Source organism: Adiantum capillus-veneris, chromosome 9 (genome assembly GCF_014529385.1).
Source record: "Adiantum capillus-veneris isolate H3 chromosome 9, ASM1452938v2, whole genome shotgun sequence".
Lineage (NCBI taxonomy): Eukaryota > Viridiplantae > Streptophyta > Polypodiopsida > Polypodiales > Pteridaceae > Adiantum > Adiantum capillus-veneris.
The window spans coordinates 130,544,190-130,561,418 of record NC_140939.1 but is presented as its reverse complement, the minus strand read 5'-3'; the positions used below and the strand labels follow the sequence as shown (position 1 = coordinate 130,561,418).

The 17,229-nt window shown below is 44.0% G+C and overlaps 2 protein-coding genes across 6 annotated transcripts in view; both read left to right on the top strand.

The window, feature by feature from the left end:
• The window catches only part of LOC147451177 (chromatin remodeling protein EBS-like), a 119,278-nt gene that overhangs the window by 60,273 nt on the left and 41,776 nt on the right, over window positions 1-17,229 (top strand). The window lies entirely within an intron of this gene.
• On the top strand, window positions 1,402-2,698 carry LOC147451178 (uncharacterized). Its single transcript, XM_086520878.1, has one exon. The coding sequence runs from the start codon at window positions 1,700-1,702 to the stop codon at window positions 2,282-2,284; it is 585 nt and encodes a 194-aa protein (XP_086377004.1). The 5' UTR covers window positions 1,402-1,699; the 3' UTR covers window positions 2,285-2,698.

Sequence of the window (17,229 nt, the reverse complement as noted above, 5' to 3'; positions counted from 1 at the left end):
CTCATGTCATGATCTTTTGTAACCCTCTTATTTACAGGCATGACTATAGCTCCCAAATTATACTCTTTCTTGTTGGGTTAAAGGCCTAAATAACACCGTTTTGTACTACTTTGTCCAGGTTCACATTGAACCTGGACACATTTTTTTTAAAGTCACTTATAATAAAAGTGGGAAAACCCAAAACTGACTTATAGAGTTTTCCCCAAAAACGTGAGCTCTCTCTCTCTCTCTCTCTCTCTCTCTCTCTCTCTCTACTTTGATCCGATCCCAAGCGCTTCCTCTCTGCTGTACTCCGCCTCCTGCTTCTTACCCCAATCCTGCACTACATCGCGATGTGCACCTACCGGTACCCTCTGCTTCGCGCTTTCAATTGGTATCAGAGCCCTAGGGTTTCACAAGGATGTGCGCAGGTGACTGACAACAAGCAAAAGGTGTTTTCTTGCGACAATCTCCACTTCTATCGCGAACCTCCTTACTTCTGGGGTCACCGGGAATACCCAGAGTGCCAAAGCAGCCCAAAACAGGCTGTTTTTAGATAAAAAACAGGTTATTACAGCAAAGTACATGTTCTCTCATGATGTATTAAGTTGTGGGAACACTTGTACTTGGTCCCTAACTACTACCCTAAATCAACCAAATTTGCTGAAAAATAGGTTCTAAAACAGGTTTTTACAGCAAATTACAGATTTATGCAGGTTTATGAAATGTACATTTGATGTATTTGGATTGGGGAAAGTATTATATGCTGTAATTCCCGAGCATTAAGCAAGTTTTGGATGCAAATACCCTTTTCGAGTCATTTATGCTAAAAATTGGGGCTTTTGTCCATACATGCTCCCAAAGGCTGTGTTTTTGCGTTATGTATACTCTTTGAGGTTAAAAACAACAACTTTTGTTGTTTTTGGGCAAAATTTACTTGCTGAGAATGTTCTGCACAAAAAAAATCAGAAATTGCTATTCTTGCCTAAACTTGCATATTTTTGGCTCAAATTGCTTCTGTGACACTTTGGAGCTGTTGTGCACATTGCGGTGAGGTTATATTCTGTTTTTGGTGCATTTTGCCAAAAAATTTCAGCATTTAAGCCCTCTTGGTTGTGCAACTATGGCATCGACTTCCTCTGACGTTAAGAATTTCTTCGAGATCAAGCGGTTTGAGGGAACAGGTTTTGATCTTTGGAAGGATAGGATTCAAGGAATCCTCTTTCTTAACGATTGTGACAGGGCTCTCAAAGTAGAGAAGCTAGAAGATATGTCAGATGCAGCATGGCTTACATTGAACAAGAAGGCCATTACCTACATTAAAATGGCCTTCTCTGACGAGATTTTGGTAGATCTCAAGGGTCTTGTCAATGCATTTGAGTTGTGGGAGAAATTGAAGGCAATGTATGAGAGTACGACCCCAGTTTATCAGGTGCATTTGATGCGGAAACTTGTTGGCATGCAGTTAGATGAGTCCAAGAGCGCTACATAGCATTTGTCATTGTTTATAGGCACTCTATCTCTTACAGGACTCAGGTTTGCCTCCTTTTGATGATAAGCTCAAAGCTATCTTCTTGCTGATGACTCTACTTGATTCTTGGAAAACATTGGTGGTCTCACTATCAAATAATCCCAACTTGACTTTTGATGGAGTTAGGGGTTCAATATCGAAGAAGAAATCAAGAGGAAAGCAAGTGGAGAAGGAGGTGGCTCAGCCAACATGGTTAGAGACAGGACAGAGAAGAAGAATGCCTATGCACAAAGAAGTAAGAGTAAGAGTAGAGAAAGGGGAAATGCGAGCAAAGGCAAGGGTGATGTGACATGCTATCAATGTGGCAGGAAAGGTCACAAGAAACCCGAGTGCAGGTACTATAAGGCAGAATTGAAAAGGAAGAAGAACGGTGGAGACAAAAAGAAAGAGAAGAAGGAGATCAAGACAGATGCACATGACAGTCCAAAGGACAAAGAGAAGGCCAATGTGGTCTCTAGTATTGAGGAGCTGTCAGATGTTGAAGACATCTTATGTGCCACTTTGTCCGCTGATGATGCTCATAAGTTTGATGCCTCTCTCAATGTTCATACACAGGATATGCAGATCACCAAGAGTGATCTAATTGATGCTTTACTGACTGTTAATGATGCATTATCCCAGACTTGGATAGTTGATTCCGACGCTTCATTTCATGTGACTCCTATCAAGGAGTGCTTTTTTCTACTTTTGTTGCAGGCAGCCATGGCCATGTTTATCTTGGAAACAATCATGCATGTTCCATTGAGGGTATTGGCACCGTGCATCTTTCTATAGATGGCACAAATGAGCTTGTCTTGCATGATGCTAGATATGTGCCAGAAATCAAGAAGAGTCTGCTTTCTGTTGGTCAGATGGATATGCATGGTTACAGCATTTTGTTTGAGAGAGGATCATGGAAGATGACAAAAGGCTCAAGGTTGATTGTAAAAGGTACAAAGAAAGGGACCCTTTACTGCTTGCATGGAAAGGCCTTGTTGGGCAAATTTATTGCTTTGGCTAAAATTAACTCACATATGGAGTTGTGGCATAAGAGGCTTGGCCATATGAGCCAAAAAGGCCTTACTAAGCTTTGTAATTTGAACAAGCTTGATGCTAAAGGCACAAAGCTTGATTTTTGTAATGAATGTCAATATGGTAAGCAAGTGAAAAGTTCTCATTACTCCCGTGTCTCTCGCAAATCTAATGTGCTTGATCTTGTACATTCTGATGTTTGTAGCATGCCCACTAAATCTATGGGGGGTACACTTTATTTTGTCTCTTTCGTTGATGATCATTCTAGAAAAATCTAGGTTCATTTGCTCAAATTTAAGGATGAAGCCTTTGCTGCGTTTAAGAAATTTCATGCATTTGTGACCACCCAGACTGGTAAAAAGCTGAAATGCTTGCGTACGGATAATGGGGGTGAGTTCACAAGTGGTGAATTTAACAAACTTTGTGAAAATTTGGGCAGTAAGAGGGAGCTTACTGTTCCATACAACCCCTTTTCTAATGGTGTGGCTGAAAGGTACAATAGGACTTTATGTGAGAGGGTGAGATGCATGCTGTCCACAGCTAATCTCCTTCATGGATTTTGGGGGGAGGCTCTAAAAACTGCAGTGCATATATGTAATCGATCCCCTCACATGTCTTTGAAAGGTGACATCCCTGAAGAGGTTTGGTCTGGTAAACCTGCTTCATACGATCACTTACGCGTCTTTGGTTGCGAAGCGTTTGTGCATGTAAGACCTGAGTTGAGGAGTAAGGTGGATGCAAAGTCCATTAGAGGCCTCCTCATGGGATACGGTGAAGAAGGTGAAATGGGCTACAGAATTTGGTTACCTTAGCTCAAAAAGGTTGTACGTAGCCTGGATGTTGTTTTTAATGAGGCAAGACTGCTTAAAAACAATTGTGCCTCTAATGGTGACCATAAGAAGGTCAAATTTCAGCATGTACAACCACCTATTAGGCCTAATTTTGACCCTCGGGATGCACCACATATGGCTAAACATGTTAATGAACCAGTGGTGTTTGAGCGAGATGATGTTGGACAGCAAAATGAGGCTCCTAAAGGGCATGTGCAGCCACATAACAATGCTGAAAACAGGGCTGAAAATGATGTACAGCAGCACTTTGTTGATGATATCATTGTTCCACTTGATGTAGACCCATTTCCAGATAATATGGATCATTGGGTGAGGCGTCCTACTTGTCCAAGGCGGAATGTGAGTAGATATGATCCCTCTTTGCATTTTATTATGCTGACAAATGAGGGTGAACCTCTTACTTATAAAGAGGCTAAGTCATGTGAGTCAAGCAGTAGGTGGGAGCTTGCAATGCAAGAGGAAATGAAATCCTTGTATGCAAATGATACTTGGGATCTTGTGCCATTGCCTAAAGGGAGAAAGGCTCTTCTTAACAAATGGGTATACAAGATTAAGATTGTGGATGAAAAACCCAAGTACAAAGCAAGATTGGTTGCAAAAGGATATGCACAGAAAGAAGGAGTTGATTTCCAAGAAATCTTTTCCCCTGTTGTAAAGCTTACAACTCTACGTGTCCTTTTTGCTGTCGTTGCGGTGCTTGATTTGGAATTGAATCAAATGGATGTAAAGACATTGTTTTTGCATGGTGACATTGAAGAGGACATATACATGAAACAACCTGAAGGTTTTGTAGTTCCTATACGTGAGGAACTTGTATGCAAGCTGAAAAGGGCTTTGTATGGTTTGAGACAATTATCACGGCAATGGTATAAGAAGTTTGACACTTTTATGCTGTCTCAAGGCTTTAAATGCAGCCATGCAGATCATCGTTTGTATACGAAAAGGGATGAAGATGTAGTCCCATCATACTTGTTCTCTATGTTGATGACATGCTGCTTGTCGAGAAACATAAGACTAGTCTTGATGCTCTGAAACGTAAGCTAAATTCAGCATTTGCTATGAAGGATTTGGGTGATGCAGAGCATATTTTGGGCATGCGTATTAAAAGAGATAGAAAGCTGAAATTGCTGTTTTTATCTCAAGAAAGGTACATTGCAAAAGTACTTGACAGGTTTAATATGGCTGATGCTAAGCCTCTTGGAGTACTTTTACCTCCATACACTAAGCTTAGCAAAGCAGATTGCCCAAAGGATGAGGTGGCATTGAAAGCAATGAAGGGAATCCCACATGCATCAGCTTGTGGTTCTCTTATGTATGCTATGGTTGCCACTCGTCTCGACATTGCTTATGCAGTGGGAGTTGTTAGTCGATACATGTCGAATCCTGGCCAGCGTAACTGCGAAACGTTTCAAGGCCGAAATGTTTCACCCTGAAACATGGTGTTTCACCACGAGACGTTTTAGTTCAAAATTAGAGCACAGTGAAACGTGAGACCAAAACGTACGTTTAGCGACTTTGAAACTAAAACTATGGTAACTTCTTGTTGGTGAAACGGCTTGTGTTTCACTTGGTGAGTGAAACGTTTCAAGACGCGAAACGTTTCACCAGTCCCGACCTATCGAAACGCGTTTCATGGTGACGTTGATCCTGCAAAGCACATTGGGAAGCTGTCAAATGCATTTTGAGATATTTGAAAGGTACACAATCGAAGTGTATTTGTTATGGAAAAGTGACTTGAAGTTGCAGGGATATTGTGATGCAGACATGGCAGGTGACATGGATACCAAGAAATCTACCAATGGATATGTATTTGCCATTGCTGGTGGTGCAATCTCTTGGTGTTCTAGGTTGCAAAACATTGTGGCATTGAGTACTATTGAGGCTGAATATATTTTAGTCACAGAGGCTTCAAAGGAGGCGATTTGGTTGGGTAGACTTGCAATAGAACTTGGCATGCTTGCTCATACAGCCGTGTTGGGTTGTGATAGCCATAGTGCTGTCTTTTTAGCCAAAAATGCCATGTTTCATGTGTGTACCAAACACATAGATGTGCGGTACCACTTTATACGTCAGGTATTGGAGGATGGTCTAATCACCTTGACTAAGATCCATACACAGGTTAACCCTACAGATGTTCTCACCAAGAGTCTTGCTAAGCCACAAACGCTTCAAAGGAGGCGATTTGGTTGGGCAGACTTGCAAAAGAACTTGGCATGCCTGCTCATACAGCCGTGTTGGGTTGTGATAGCCAGAGTGCTGTCTTTTTAGCCAAAAATGCCATGTTTCATGCGCGTACCAAACACATAGATGTGCGGTACCACTTCATACGTCACGTATTGGAGGATGGTCTAGTCACCTTGACTAAGATCCATACAGAGGATAACCCTGCAGATGTTCTCACCAAGAGTCTTGCTAAGGCTTAACATGAGCATTGCATATAGTTGGTGGGAGTTGGTTAACTTAAAGGCGTCATTTATGCCTTTAAGTGGGAGGTTGTTGGGTTAAAGGCCTAAATAACCCGGTTTTGTACATTTTTATACTTTGTCCAGGTTCAACGTCACATTGAACCTGGACACATGTTTTTAAAGTCACTTATAATAAAAGTGGGAAAACCCAAAACTCACTTATGAGTTTTCCCAAAAAACGTGAGCTCTCTCTCTCTCTCTCTCTCTCTCTCTCTCTCTCTCTCTCTCTGCTTCGATCCCTAGCACTTCCTCTCTGTTGCACTCCGTCTCCTGCTACTTGCCCCAATCTTGCACTACATCGTGACACGCACGTACGGGTACCCTCTGCTTCGCGCTTTCATTTCTTCTCCAAACAGATTAAGCTTACCACCTTTCTTTTTCCCTTCTCTTCAGTTGTCAAATGGCTTGGCCTTGCTTCCCCTTTAATCTCAATACCATAATCTTGAGCTCGAGAAGGAATTTGTGAAGGAAGAGGAAACATGTCACCACCCATACTGGCTGGTCACATTGAGGGCTTTTATGACCTCATTCACCACAATTGTAACATTGAAACATATCCCCTCTTCCAAGCATGCCTCTTCCTCTATCATCTGTAAACCCCTCATTGCTTCCATAGCCCACAGTAACAAGGAACGTGCGGAACGGGGGGTCAACCCTCACCCCTCACTTGACCATGTCCCTCACTCTCAAGCTTGAGCCTTGAAGCCACTCTCACTCTCACTCTCACCCTCTCTCAAGCTTGAAGCTTCAAGCCTTCAAGCTACTCTCACCCTCTCTCTCAAGCTGGAAGCCACATTGCACAAGCTCTCAAGCTCCCTCCATCAGATATTCCTCTCTCCATCTCTCAAGCTTCATCCCTCCATCGGACATCTCTCCATGGCACAAGTGTCTGTGTCTCATGAAGGTCCCTCGGTTAAGAGGGGCAAGAAGGTTGAGCCTTTATGGTGGGATGAGGTGCATTCTGAAGTCTTGGGCAAAGACGGCGGTGCAAGATTATAGACGTGCAAACTATGTGGCTTCCATCGCAAATCCGGGACAAGCAAGGTTCGAGCACACCTCCCTCACTTAATGGAGGAGCAAGTGAGGCATTGCAAGAATGTTTGACGGCCGAGAAGAGGAAGGAGCTTGAGATCAAGGATGCGATTATGAGAGCCAAAACAAGTGATCGACCCAAGCGGCAAGCCATTGATCCTAATCACTTGGTTTTTCCTTCTTCTACCGGTCATTTGCAAGCTTCCGTTGGAGGTAGTAGTGCGGCCGCTCAAACGTCATTTCAAATGGCTTCACCCTCTCTTCCCACACATCGTCAACGAACTCTAGATGCGTCATGGGATCCAAAAAAGGAGGATGTGGATGCCTCAGTTGCCCGCTTTTTCTATCACAACCATATCTCTTTCATAAAGGCTCGGTAAGTTCCAAGTCCTCATACATATTATGTCTATAACTAGTATGTACATTGTTCATTCAACATTGTTTTGACTCTTGAGTCTTACCTTCTCCTTACAACCTTTGTGACATGTATAGGTTGGACTACTTCAAGGCCACGTGCACAAGGATTAGGGAATATGAGCCATGCTACCTGCCACCCACTTCAGAGGCCCTCCATACTACTCTTCTCGATAGAGAGAAGGCCGTTGTGGAGATGACAGTTGTAAACATGAAGCGACAATGGGCCAAGTATGGAGTGACAGTCATTGCAGATGGATGGAGCGACACCGGGAGGAGATCCATTCATGGGCTTGTGGCTCATTGCAAGGGAGAGATGTACTTTTCCCACTCACATGGAACCACAGAAACAGGGAAATTCGTCGATGTGCTTGCAAGAGAGTCGGTGTCCGCCGTAGAGATAATTGGCCTAGAGGTGGTGTTGCAGCTTGTCATGGATGGGGAGGCATCAAACAGGGCAGCCGGTGCATTTTGAATGGCATGTATCCCCACATCAAAGTGTCATTTGGAATGGCACATTGCCTTAAAAACCTTAAAGGATATAGGACGCCTACCTTGGATTGAGCCACTCATTACAAATGCGTCCAAGCTAGTGTCCTTCATCAACAATCACAATCTCCTTTGTGCTGCATTCTTGAAGCGGTCAGGGGGCAAGGGTCTTTTGAAGTATTGTGAGACCCGCTTTGCCTACAACTACTTAATGGTTCAGCGCCTATGCGAATGTCAGAGTGCAGTGGGGCAGACCCTCATCAGTACGGAGTACACTTCCTCATCCTACGCAGGTTCAGTCGCAGGGATCTTATGTGTAGGCAAGTCAGAGGATCTCCAATTTTGGGAGTCATTGAATGTAGCCTGTACTCCACTTGCTTCGAGTAGTTGATGACATGCAACCTTGCATTGGCAAGGTTTATGAGGCCATAGATCGTATGGTGGAGGCCCTCCAAACACTTAGCCAGATGCAGACAGGTTTGACGAGATTAGCCAGCTTTGTTAGAGCAGATGGGACTCCTATGCTTCCCCTTTTCATGGTGCAACCTTTGTTCTAGCTCCAGATTTTTAAGGTGCAGGACAGGAGCATGATGGCGAGGTGACCAAGCAATGGAACAAGATCTTGAGCATGTTTCACCCTGATCGAGAAGAACGCCACAAAATCAAGGATCAACTTGCTATGTACAGGGATATGCGAGGAATATTTGGGCTTGGCGATGCCCAAGTTGATCGCACCAACATCTCCTTTGTTTTGTGGTGGTAGGTGTAACAGACTTGGACACTCCACAAGTCGAGGATCTACCGCGACGCCACAAATAATCACTTCAAACAATTCACAGTTCACAATTGATTCGACACTGGCCTGACGGAGTTCCGTGCCTAGAGATATTGACCCCAAAGACTGGCGCCCCTTTCGGTATTTCTTTTTGTATTAATCTGTTGCAGAGTACAAGTGGGTAGCCGGGACTCACTCTCAGACTCTGCGTCCAGATGCTAAAGCAAAGGCTCTTTCTCTCTCTTTTTCTTATGCCTTAGTAAATAAAGCAAGCTTCAAATTTGCTTGAGATTTCCAGCTTGCATAGAAAAGCAGCCCACGCCAAAAAGATCTGCTTTTCCTGCCACGTCAACATTCCGTGAATGGCGCTGGATTTTATGGGCCTGTCTGTACGGCAGTTCCACGTCAACAGTCAGTGAACTTTCCGGTCTTCTACAACCACGTCACCATTTCAGCCCGCCAAGGAGTCCTTGCCAGGGGGATGCGTGTGTGTACTGGGCAGCCACGTCACCAGTTTGTGACATACCCCCCTCTTGAAAGCATTTTAATCGCCCTCGATTACGCCTGCAAAACAGACAGAAGCCATAAACTGTCTTAGCAAACACTGACTGTTAGTACCGATGCTCTAGGAACACACATCTAGCATATGTACCAATCGACAGTCACATCACATGACATCACATGACAAATCACATTCAACATTCATTCGGATCTTAGACTATGATTTATCGGAAATGCAGTTAGCAATTGCATCTAGATCCACTCAGGACCTCATAGATGCCTGATTGACTAACCCCTATTGCAACCATGCCTATTCGGGATCATTCAGACCAAAATGTTGCAGTCATTTCGTTTATCAGTTCCTGCACTTAAAACAAGTCAAGAATAAATCAGTTTCATATTTGGGAATTCCATTTCATAAAGTCATACAACAGAATACTGTCAGCTCTCAGTATCCCTGAGGCTCAAAGAGACATCAGTGACTCTAGTATTCAAAAATTGAGGCATCTGTTAACAAAGGAGCGGAGTAACTCCCCTCTTGTGCAACCGATTGCACCAGATCTCTGGCCAAGCTGAATTCGAGGTTCCATTTGGAGTAGACTATGCTAAACCAAAAGCTTCAAGGTAAGGTTCATAATCTGAGGAGTATCTGCTAGATCCTTCTCCTCCATCCACTTCGCATCCAATGCAGGATAGTTCTTGAATTTAACCAAGAACCGCCTTCTCACTCTACTCTTATTTTAGATTGCCCGTCAGTCTGCGGGTGGAAAGATGATGAGAACTGCAACCGCGTGCCAATGTTCTCCCAAATTGCCTTCCAAAACAAACTCGTGAATCTGGGGTCCCTGTCGGAGACAATCGTCTTGGGCATGCCATGTAATCTGAAAATCTGGGCCACAAATAGTCTCGCTAAGTGATCCGGCTTGATTGTTTTCTTCTCTGGAATGAAATGAGACTGCTTGCTAAATCTGTCAATAACAGTCCAAATACCATCGTGACCACTCTGTGTTCTCGGGAGATCAAAAATGAAATCCATTGCAATACTTTCTCAGGGGCGGGTGGGTATGGGCAAAGGCTTTAACAATACCTGTGCTTTATGCCTGACAAACTTGACTTTCTGGCATACCAAGCAACTGCACACAAACTCGTCCACATCCTTCTCGAGTCTCGGCCAAAAGAAATATCTCTCTACCCCTTTCAAGGTGGTAGCAATGCCGCGGTGACCCGTAAAAGGTGGACAGTGGCATTCGGTCATAACCTTTTTTCTCAACGGCTGTGTAATGCACAACATGGTTTTGCTCATCAAGTAAACATCCCGCTATTGTCTCCCCATCCCGTATCCGTGTGAAAATGTCTGCAAAATCTGTATCTGTGACATACTGATCGACCATATCCTCGAAGCTCCTATGATGTATTGCGGAAATAGCCAGAACCAACGGCTTCCGAGACAAAGCATCTACCACCAAATTCTTCTATCCTTGCACAAGGACAATGTGGAATTGAAACTGTGACAAGATGTTCGTGCACCGCATCTGATTTTCCGATAGCTGCTTCTGTGAGAAGTAGCATAAACTCTGATGGTCTGTAAAGAGAGTAAAATCCGCTCTGAGTAGGTAATGTCGCCACTGAGTAAGAGCATGGATAACCGCCAAAAGCTCTTTCTCATAAATCTGTACCGTCAATACTGGCCTTAAGAACAATCTGCTCTCGTAAGCAATGACATGGCCTTCTTGCATTAAGACCGCACCCAGACTACGACCACAAGCATCACAATATACTTCAAATGACCTCTGCAAGTCCGACAAAGTCAAACCTGGTCCCGTCAGTTTTTGTTCAATGTCTGAAAGGTAGTCACCTCTGTGGGTCCCCACGAGAAAGGGACTCCTTTCTGTGTCAAAATATGCAAAGGGGAAGCAACCTTTGCAAACTTTCTAATGAACCGCCTGTAGTACGAACACAATCCCAAGAAGCTTCTAACTTCATGGACATTCTTCAAATCGGGCCAATCACGGATAGTCTCTATCTTGGCCAGATCCAACTGCACTCCTGCTGCTAACTCAATGTGTCCCAAAAAGTGTATCTCTGGTAGGAAAAATTCACTTTTCTTCGCATTAATCACTAACTTGTGATCTCGTTATGCCTGAAAGACTTGAAGCAGATATTCTGTATGTTCTGCCTCAACTTTGGAGAAAACAATGATATCGTCAAAGAAAGTGCCAACAAATAGTCTATACTTTCGAAAAATCATGTCCATCATCCAGTTAAATGTCGCACGAGCATTGGTTAAGCCAAAGAGCATCACCAAAAACTCAAAGAACACAAAAGTCATCCAAAAGGCTGACTTGTAGACGTCTCCCCGCGTGATTCGGATCTGATGATATCTACTCTTCAAATCAATCCTGCTAAAGCACGAGGATCCGTGTAATCTGTCGAGTATATCATCAATCCTAGGAATCGGAAATCTGTTCGTGATGGTGATTTTGTTGAGAGCTCTATAATCGATGCACATTCTCCAAGATTCTTTCTTCAAAACCTGTCACAAACGAGAGCGCATAACAATATAAAATATACTCGGATAAATAGAATTTATCACTTAATATTGAAGCCAAAAGATATAGAGAGAAATAAATAGAGAGAGAGAGAGAGAGTGAGAAGAACGACACAGTACTGGGACCAGAAGATGGGCTGGTCCCCCCGGGTAATAGTATCTGAAACCGGCCCGTGGGGCGGTAGTCGTTGGCTTTCACCCGAAATTCTTTACTTTAGACACACAGAGTACTTTGCAAAGGTAACCTGTAACGGCGATTAACACCTAAGTACACACACGGCTCGGAAGCTAGAATGCTCCGAGCAGACGCCGACAACCTGTAGGCCCCAAAATTGACTCCCCTTTCGGTATTTCTTTATTCTTTAACAGAGGGAATAAAACCTATGATCTCTTACAAGCTGCCCCGCACAATCTAGGCTAAGAAACACCTGTTTTGGCCCGATTTCGGCAGCATAACTGTGCTAGGATGCTTCACAGTCAGTATCCCCACGCAATAGGTGACTTTCCCGACGCATACAGACACTTTGCAAAAGCTGGCGAGAATCTGCAGCACGCTGAATTCTCTGTTTTCTGCCCCGGAAATGCGCCAGTTCACCTGTACGGCGGTCCCCTCGCGTCCCCGAACCTCCTGGGGGTATTAGGGTCCGTTTAGGGCCAAAACCCTAAACCTGCAAAAATACACAGCAGGCTGTAATTCCCTGTTTTGGGCTCCGTTTCGCGTGCCGGTCGCAGCTGTAGCAAGACCTCGAGCTCCCGCACCTGTAGGGCTACTTGCCCTTTGAATCGGACGAGATTTCTGACGTGAAACCTCTCCGAATTCACGTGTACCAGCGGGGGATTAGCCGCTAGCTAATCCAGTACCTGTGCAAGAGGCTCTTGCCTCGACAATCGCGCATGAACCCACATAACTGTACATTGGTCAAATGAAAAGCCCACTAGTGAGGCATAACATACTGCTCGTAGGGGAGAGAGAGAGAGCAGTGCGTAGCGTGCAGGGCATCACTCTTGGCACCGCACTATACATAAAAGGGAAAGGAAGCACTCCATAGCTTTTAACCTGTGATAGAGAGTAAATGAGGCCTCTCCCAGCATCAAAAATCAGCGCCAACTCTTCTTGCATGAGGAAAGTGCACCAAAGTGTGCCACTTGGCGCATTTACAAGCATTTTCCCGTTGGTTCGCCGCTTAAAAATCTCCCAACTGGTCGCCCAGTTGACTTCGCGATAGAGTTGTAAAATGTTCCCCTAGTCATACCGGAGGTAATGACACGAACACATTTCACGGCCCAAAATAGCAGTTCCCTAAATTTTAGGAAATGATTCCGTTGGGCTCCCTGTGGTCATGTGACCATCTATCCTCATTGGGACCGCATCCAAAAGTGCAATGTGGCCCAACTATCGGATACTTTCTGTTGGTAGTCACACCTTGACTTTAGGCCTTTATTGAGTTCACTTCCTAGTATCTACCAACTTGCTAAGTGCGATGGGGCGACCTGTATGATCTTGCTATGATCCTAGACATCCTCTTACCATACGAATTCTAGTGCCGACCACTACCCATCTGCGGGTGAAACTACCGTTCACATTGGCCATACAATGTCCGACCGTTTGCTACTTCAAGAAGAGGGTCTCAAAAATAAAACAAAACCCATTGGAAAGAAACCAACAACTAAAGTTAGCAGTTGCCATGTCCTCGTGACATAGTTAACAGTTGCCACGTCCTCGTGACATACCCCCCTCTTGAAATCGCAAACGTCCTCGATTGCATACCATAAATACACGCCACTGATGATCTTGTGCTATCAACACTCTTTTATCATCGCATGTATCCGCAAGAAAGGTCATAACACATAGATACAAATGAGTTAATTAGGCCTTAATACTTTTGTCATTTCCATCTATTACACTGAATTCATATGTACATTTGATGTACTAGCTCTATCATTACCCCTCGTTTGCACACGTTGGGTTGGGGCATAAGTAGGCTGTAACCCAAAGGCTTCAAGGTAAAGCTGCAATACATTTGGTGACTCTGACAGTTCATGCTCTTCCATCCACTTTGCATCCATAGGCGGATAGTTCTTGAACTTCACCAAATAGCGTCTTGCAACTTGTCCTTTAACTTTTCTGTCCTTATGTGCCAAAACTTGCTCAGGTACCAGGATCTCATCAAGTTCCTCAACTTCTGGCTGATCCTCATCTGGCATATCTTTTGGCACATCACCCACGAAGGGTCTTAGAAGACTCACGTGAAACGCATTATGAATCTCCCATGCATTAGGCAATTTCAGCCTGTAAGCCGCATCGCTGATCTTGTCAAGCACTTGAAAAGGCCCATAGTAAGGCATGGTGAGCTTATGAAACAGCCGTTCCTTGCCCTTCATCTTCTTTAACCTTGCCTTTTCGAACCTTAACAGGACCCAATCACCAGGTGATAACAACAATTCACGACGGTGACGAACAGCAACCTTTTTCTGCTTTGCCCGAGTCTTCTCCAAGGCAACTTTAATCTTCTTATACATCTCATCCATGTTCTCAACATATCGATCTGCCTCAAAGATCTTGTCCTTTGTATGCAGAATGGGAGGAACCTTTTTGCCGCCTTCAACAATCTCAAAAGGTGCTTTGCCAGTAGACGAATGCACCGTATTATTGTACGCATACTCAAGCATAGGCAAATACTGTTCCCACTTGCCCTTATTATCTGACACATAGCATTTCAGCAGATCTAAGACAGTAGAATTAGCCTCTTCTGACTGTCCATCAGTTTGCAGATGGAGAACTTGAGCGTAGTGCGCATGTTCTCAAACAATCCTCTCTAGAACAAACTGGTCATGCGAGGATCACGATCACTGATAATCGATTGTGGCAAACCATGGTACTCACATTGTACATGAACAAGCGTGCCATCTGATCAGATTTTATCTTCTTTCTGACAGGGATAAAATGGGCCTGCTTGTGAACCTGCAGATAATCCATCATTCCCTGTTGGCGTTCTTGGAAGCTCAAAGATAAAGTCCATAGCAATGCTTTCCCATGGCTTATCCGGAATCGGCAGTGGTTGTAACAACCTTGGTGCCTTTTGCCTGTCAAACTTGACCTTTTGGCAAACTATGCATGCTCGCACAAAGGCATCCACATCTCTCCTCAAGGTATGCCAATAGAAGAATGTCTCTACCGCTTTAACTGTTGCATCAATGCCACGATGCCCTACATACGGTGGGACATGAATCTCTTCCATGACCTTATGTCGCAGTGGCCTAGTGACACAAAGTCTGCCATGCATCATCATAAAACCATCTCTGAGGAGGTAGTGCTCGTGATGTTGCCCCTCTTGTAACTGTTCAAAGATCCTTGCAAAACCTTCATCAGCAGTATACTGTTCCTTCATGTCATCTAACTCATGATGATAAGGAATTGACACAACTGAAATTTGTGGCTTTCTTGATAACGCATGAGCCACAACATTCTTCTTGCCTTCTACATGCATAATCTGGAAGTGGAACGTGGAAAGAATGTTTGCCCATCGCATATGCTTTTCGGATAACTTTGACTGTGTCAAGAAGTATCGCAAGGTCTGATGATCTGTTTGGACAACAAAATGAGCACCTAAGAGGTAGTGCTTCCATCTAGAAAGCGCATGAATCACGGCCAAGAGCTCTTTCTCATAGACTTGCATAGTCCTTTCTGGCCCTTGCAAAATTCAGCTTTCATAAGCTACTACCCGTCCATCTTGCATTAGCACTGCTCCGATGCTACTGCCACACGCGTCACAGTGGACCACAAAGGACTTCTTGAGATCTGTGGCAAAACAATAACTGGATCTGAAGTCAACTTTTCCTTTAAGAGACTAAAAGCTGAAATCTCTTTTTGGGTCCATCTGAAAGTGGCCTCTTTCTCTTGCAAAGCGTGAAGAGGCGATGCTATCTCTGCAAAATTTCTGATAAACCTTCTATAGTAGGAACACAATCCCAAGAAGCTTCTGACATCGTGCACAGTCTTCAAGCCTGGCCATGTCTTGATAGCTTCGACCTTTGCGGGATCCATTCTAACACCATCCTTTGAGACTATGTGGCCAAGAAAGTGGATCTCTTCGAGGAAGAATTCACTTTTCTTAGGATTGACAAGTGACCTGTGACTGCGCAGCTCTTCGAACACAATGGTCAAGTGACGCCTATGCTCCTCTTCATTCTTCGAATACACTATCATGTCATCGTAGAACGTTCCAACAAACTGTTGATGCGAGCGGAAAATCCAGTCCATCATTCTGTTGAGCGTGGCAGGAGCATTTGTTAGCCCAAATGGCATCGATAGAAACTCATAAAGTTGTTCTAAACGCAATCTTGTGCACATCCTCTGGCCTTATACGAATCTGATGGTACCCTCTCTTAAGGTCTATCCTGCTGAAAATTGCAGCACCCTCTAAACGATCGAGAATATCATCAATTCTAGGAATAGGGAATCTATTCTTGATGGTATTCTTATTCAACGCACGGTAATGAATACACATGCGCCATGAGCCATCCTTCTAAAGCACTAGGAGCACTGGGGAGCAAAAGGGTGAAGAACTTGGCTGAATCAGCCCCTTCTCTAATAACTCCTCAACCTGGCCCATAATCTCTTTCTGCTGCGCCGCACTAACCCTGTAGGGAGGTCTATTTGGTGGGCTACACCTTGGCACCAAATCTATCCGATGGTCCTCAGGTCTCTCTGGCGGTTCATTGCGGCGGTAATGAATCAGAAAAACAGTCACTAAACTTTTGCAAAAATGCTGACCTTTCTTTATCTAACACGGATAAATTTGACTGATCACTATCTGAGACATCACGTGCAAAAATCAAGTACACAGAAAGATGATTCTTTAATATAGAAGTGATAGCAGAAGCAGATATTGTTGCTAACTTGGCTTATCTTATAGAAAAATAATTCTAAATGAATTATTGGATTTATAAGTGAGAGGGTTTTCTCGCTTGGAACACCAAGGAAAAATAATTCTAAATGAATTATTGGAATTTTGAGTGAGAGGGCTTTTCTCACTGGAGACATCCGAGTACAGAGTATTCCTAGTGCGTCATTTAAAGTAATGACGGGAACACTGAGAACGGGAATATCTGTAAGGCCACCAGGAACGGGTACTTCTGATGCGTCACATCGGATGGGTGACAGGGAGCATCGGAAAGAAGTATCCGACCATCCGGGAACGGACATCTCTGATGCATCATAGGATGGGTGACATAGAGCATCGTGAAGGAGATTGTACCGTAAGTTCGGTAGGAAAGGACTAGGTGATGGGTATTCCTGATGCGTCACAAGGTGGGTGACGGGTGCATCGGAAAGGGAATATCCATAGTCGGGAGGAAATTCCGAACTGTGTTAGAATTGTGCACAAGGAAAGGCAAGCACTTGAATGAAGATGGGTTCAGAGGAAACTTTGAGGAAAAACGGATGCTTTTTGAGAAAGCGGAATTGCTTTTCGGGAAAGCAAATGCTTTTCCGCGAGAAATCTATGTCTGCATTGCATTTGTGCAAGTGATTGCATCCAGGGACACCTGGGAAGTGTTGTGAAAAGCATTGTTTTAAACTTATAAGGTTTTATTGAGTTTTTGGGCAGGTTCAGACCAATTTTAAAATATGC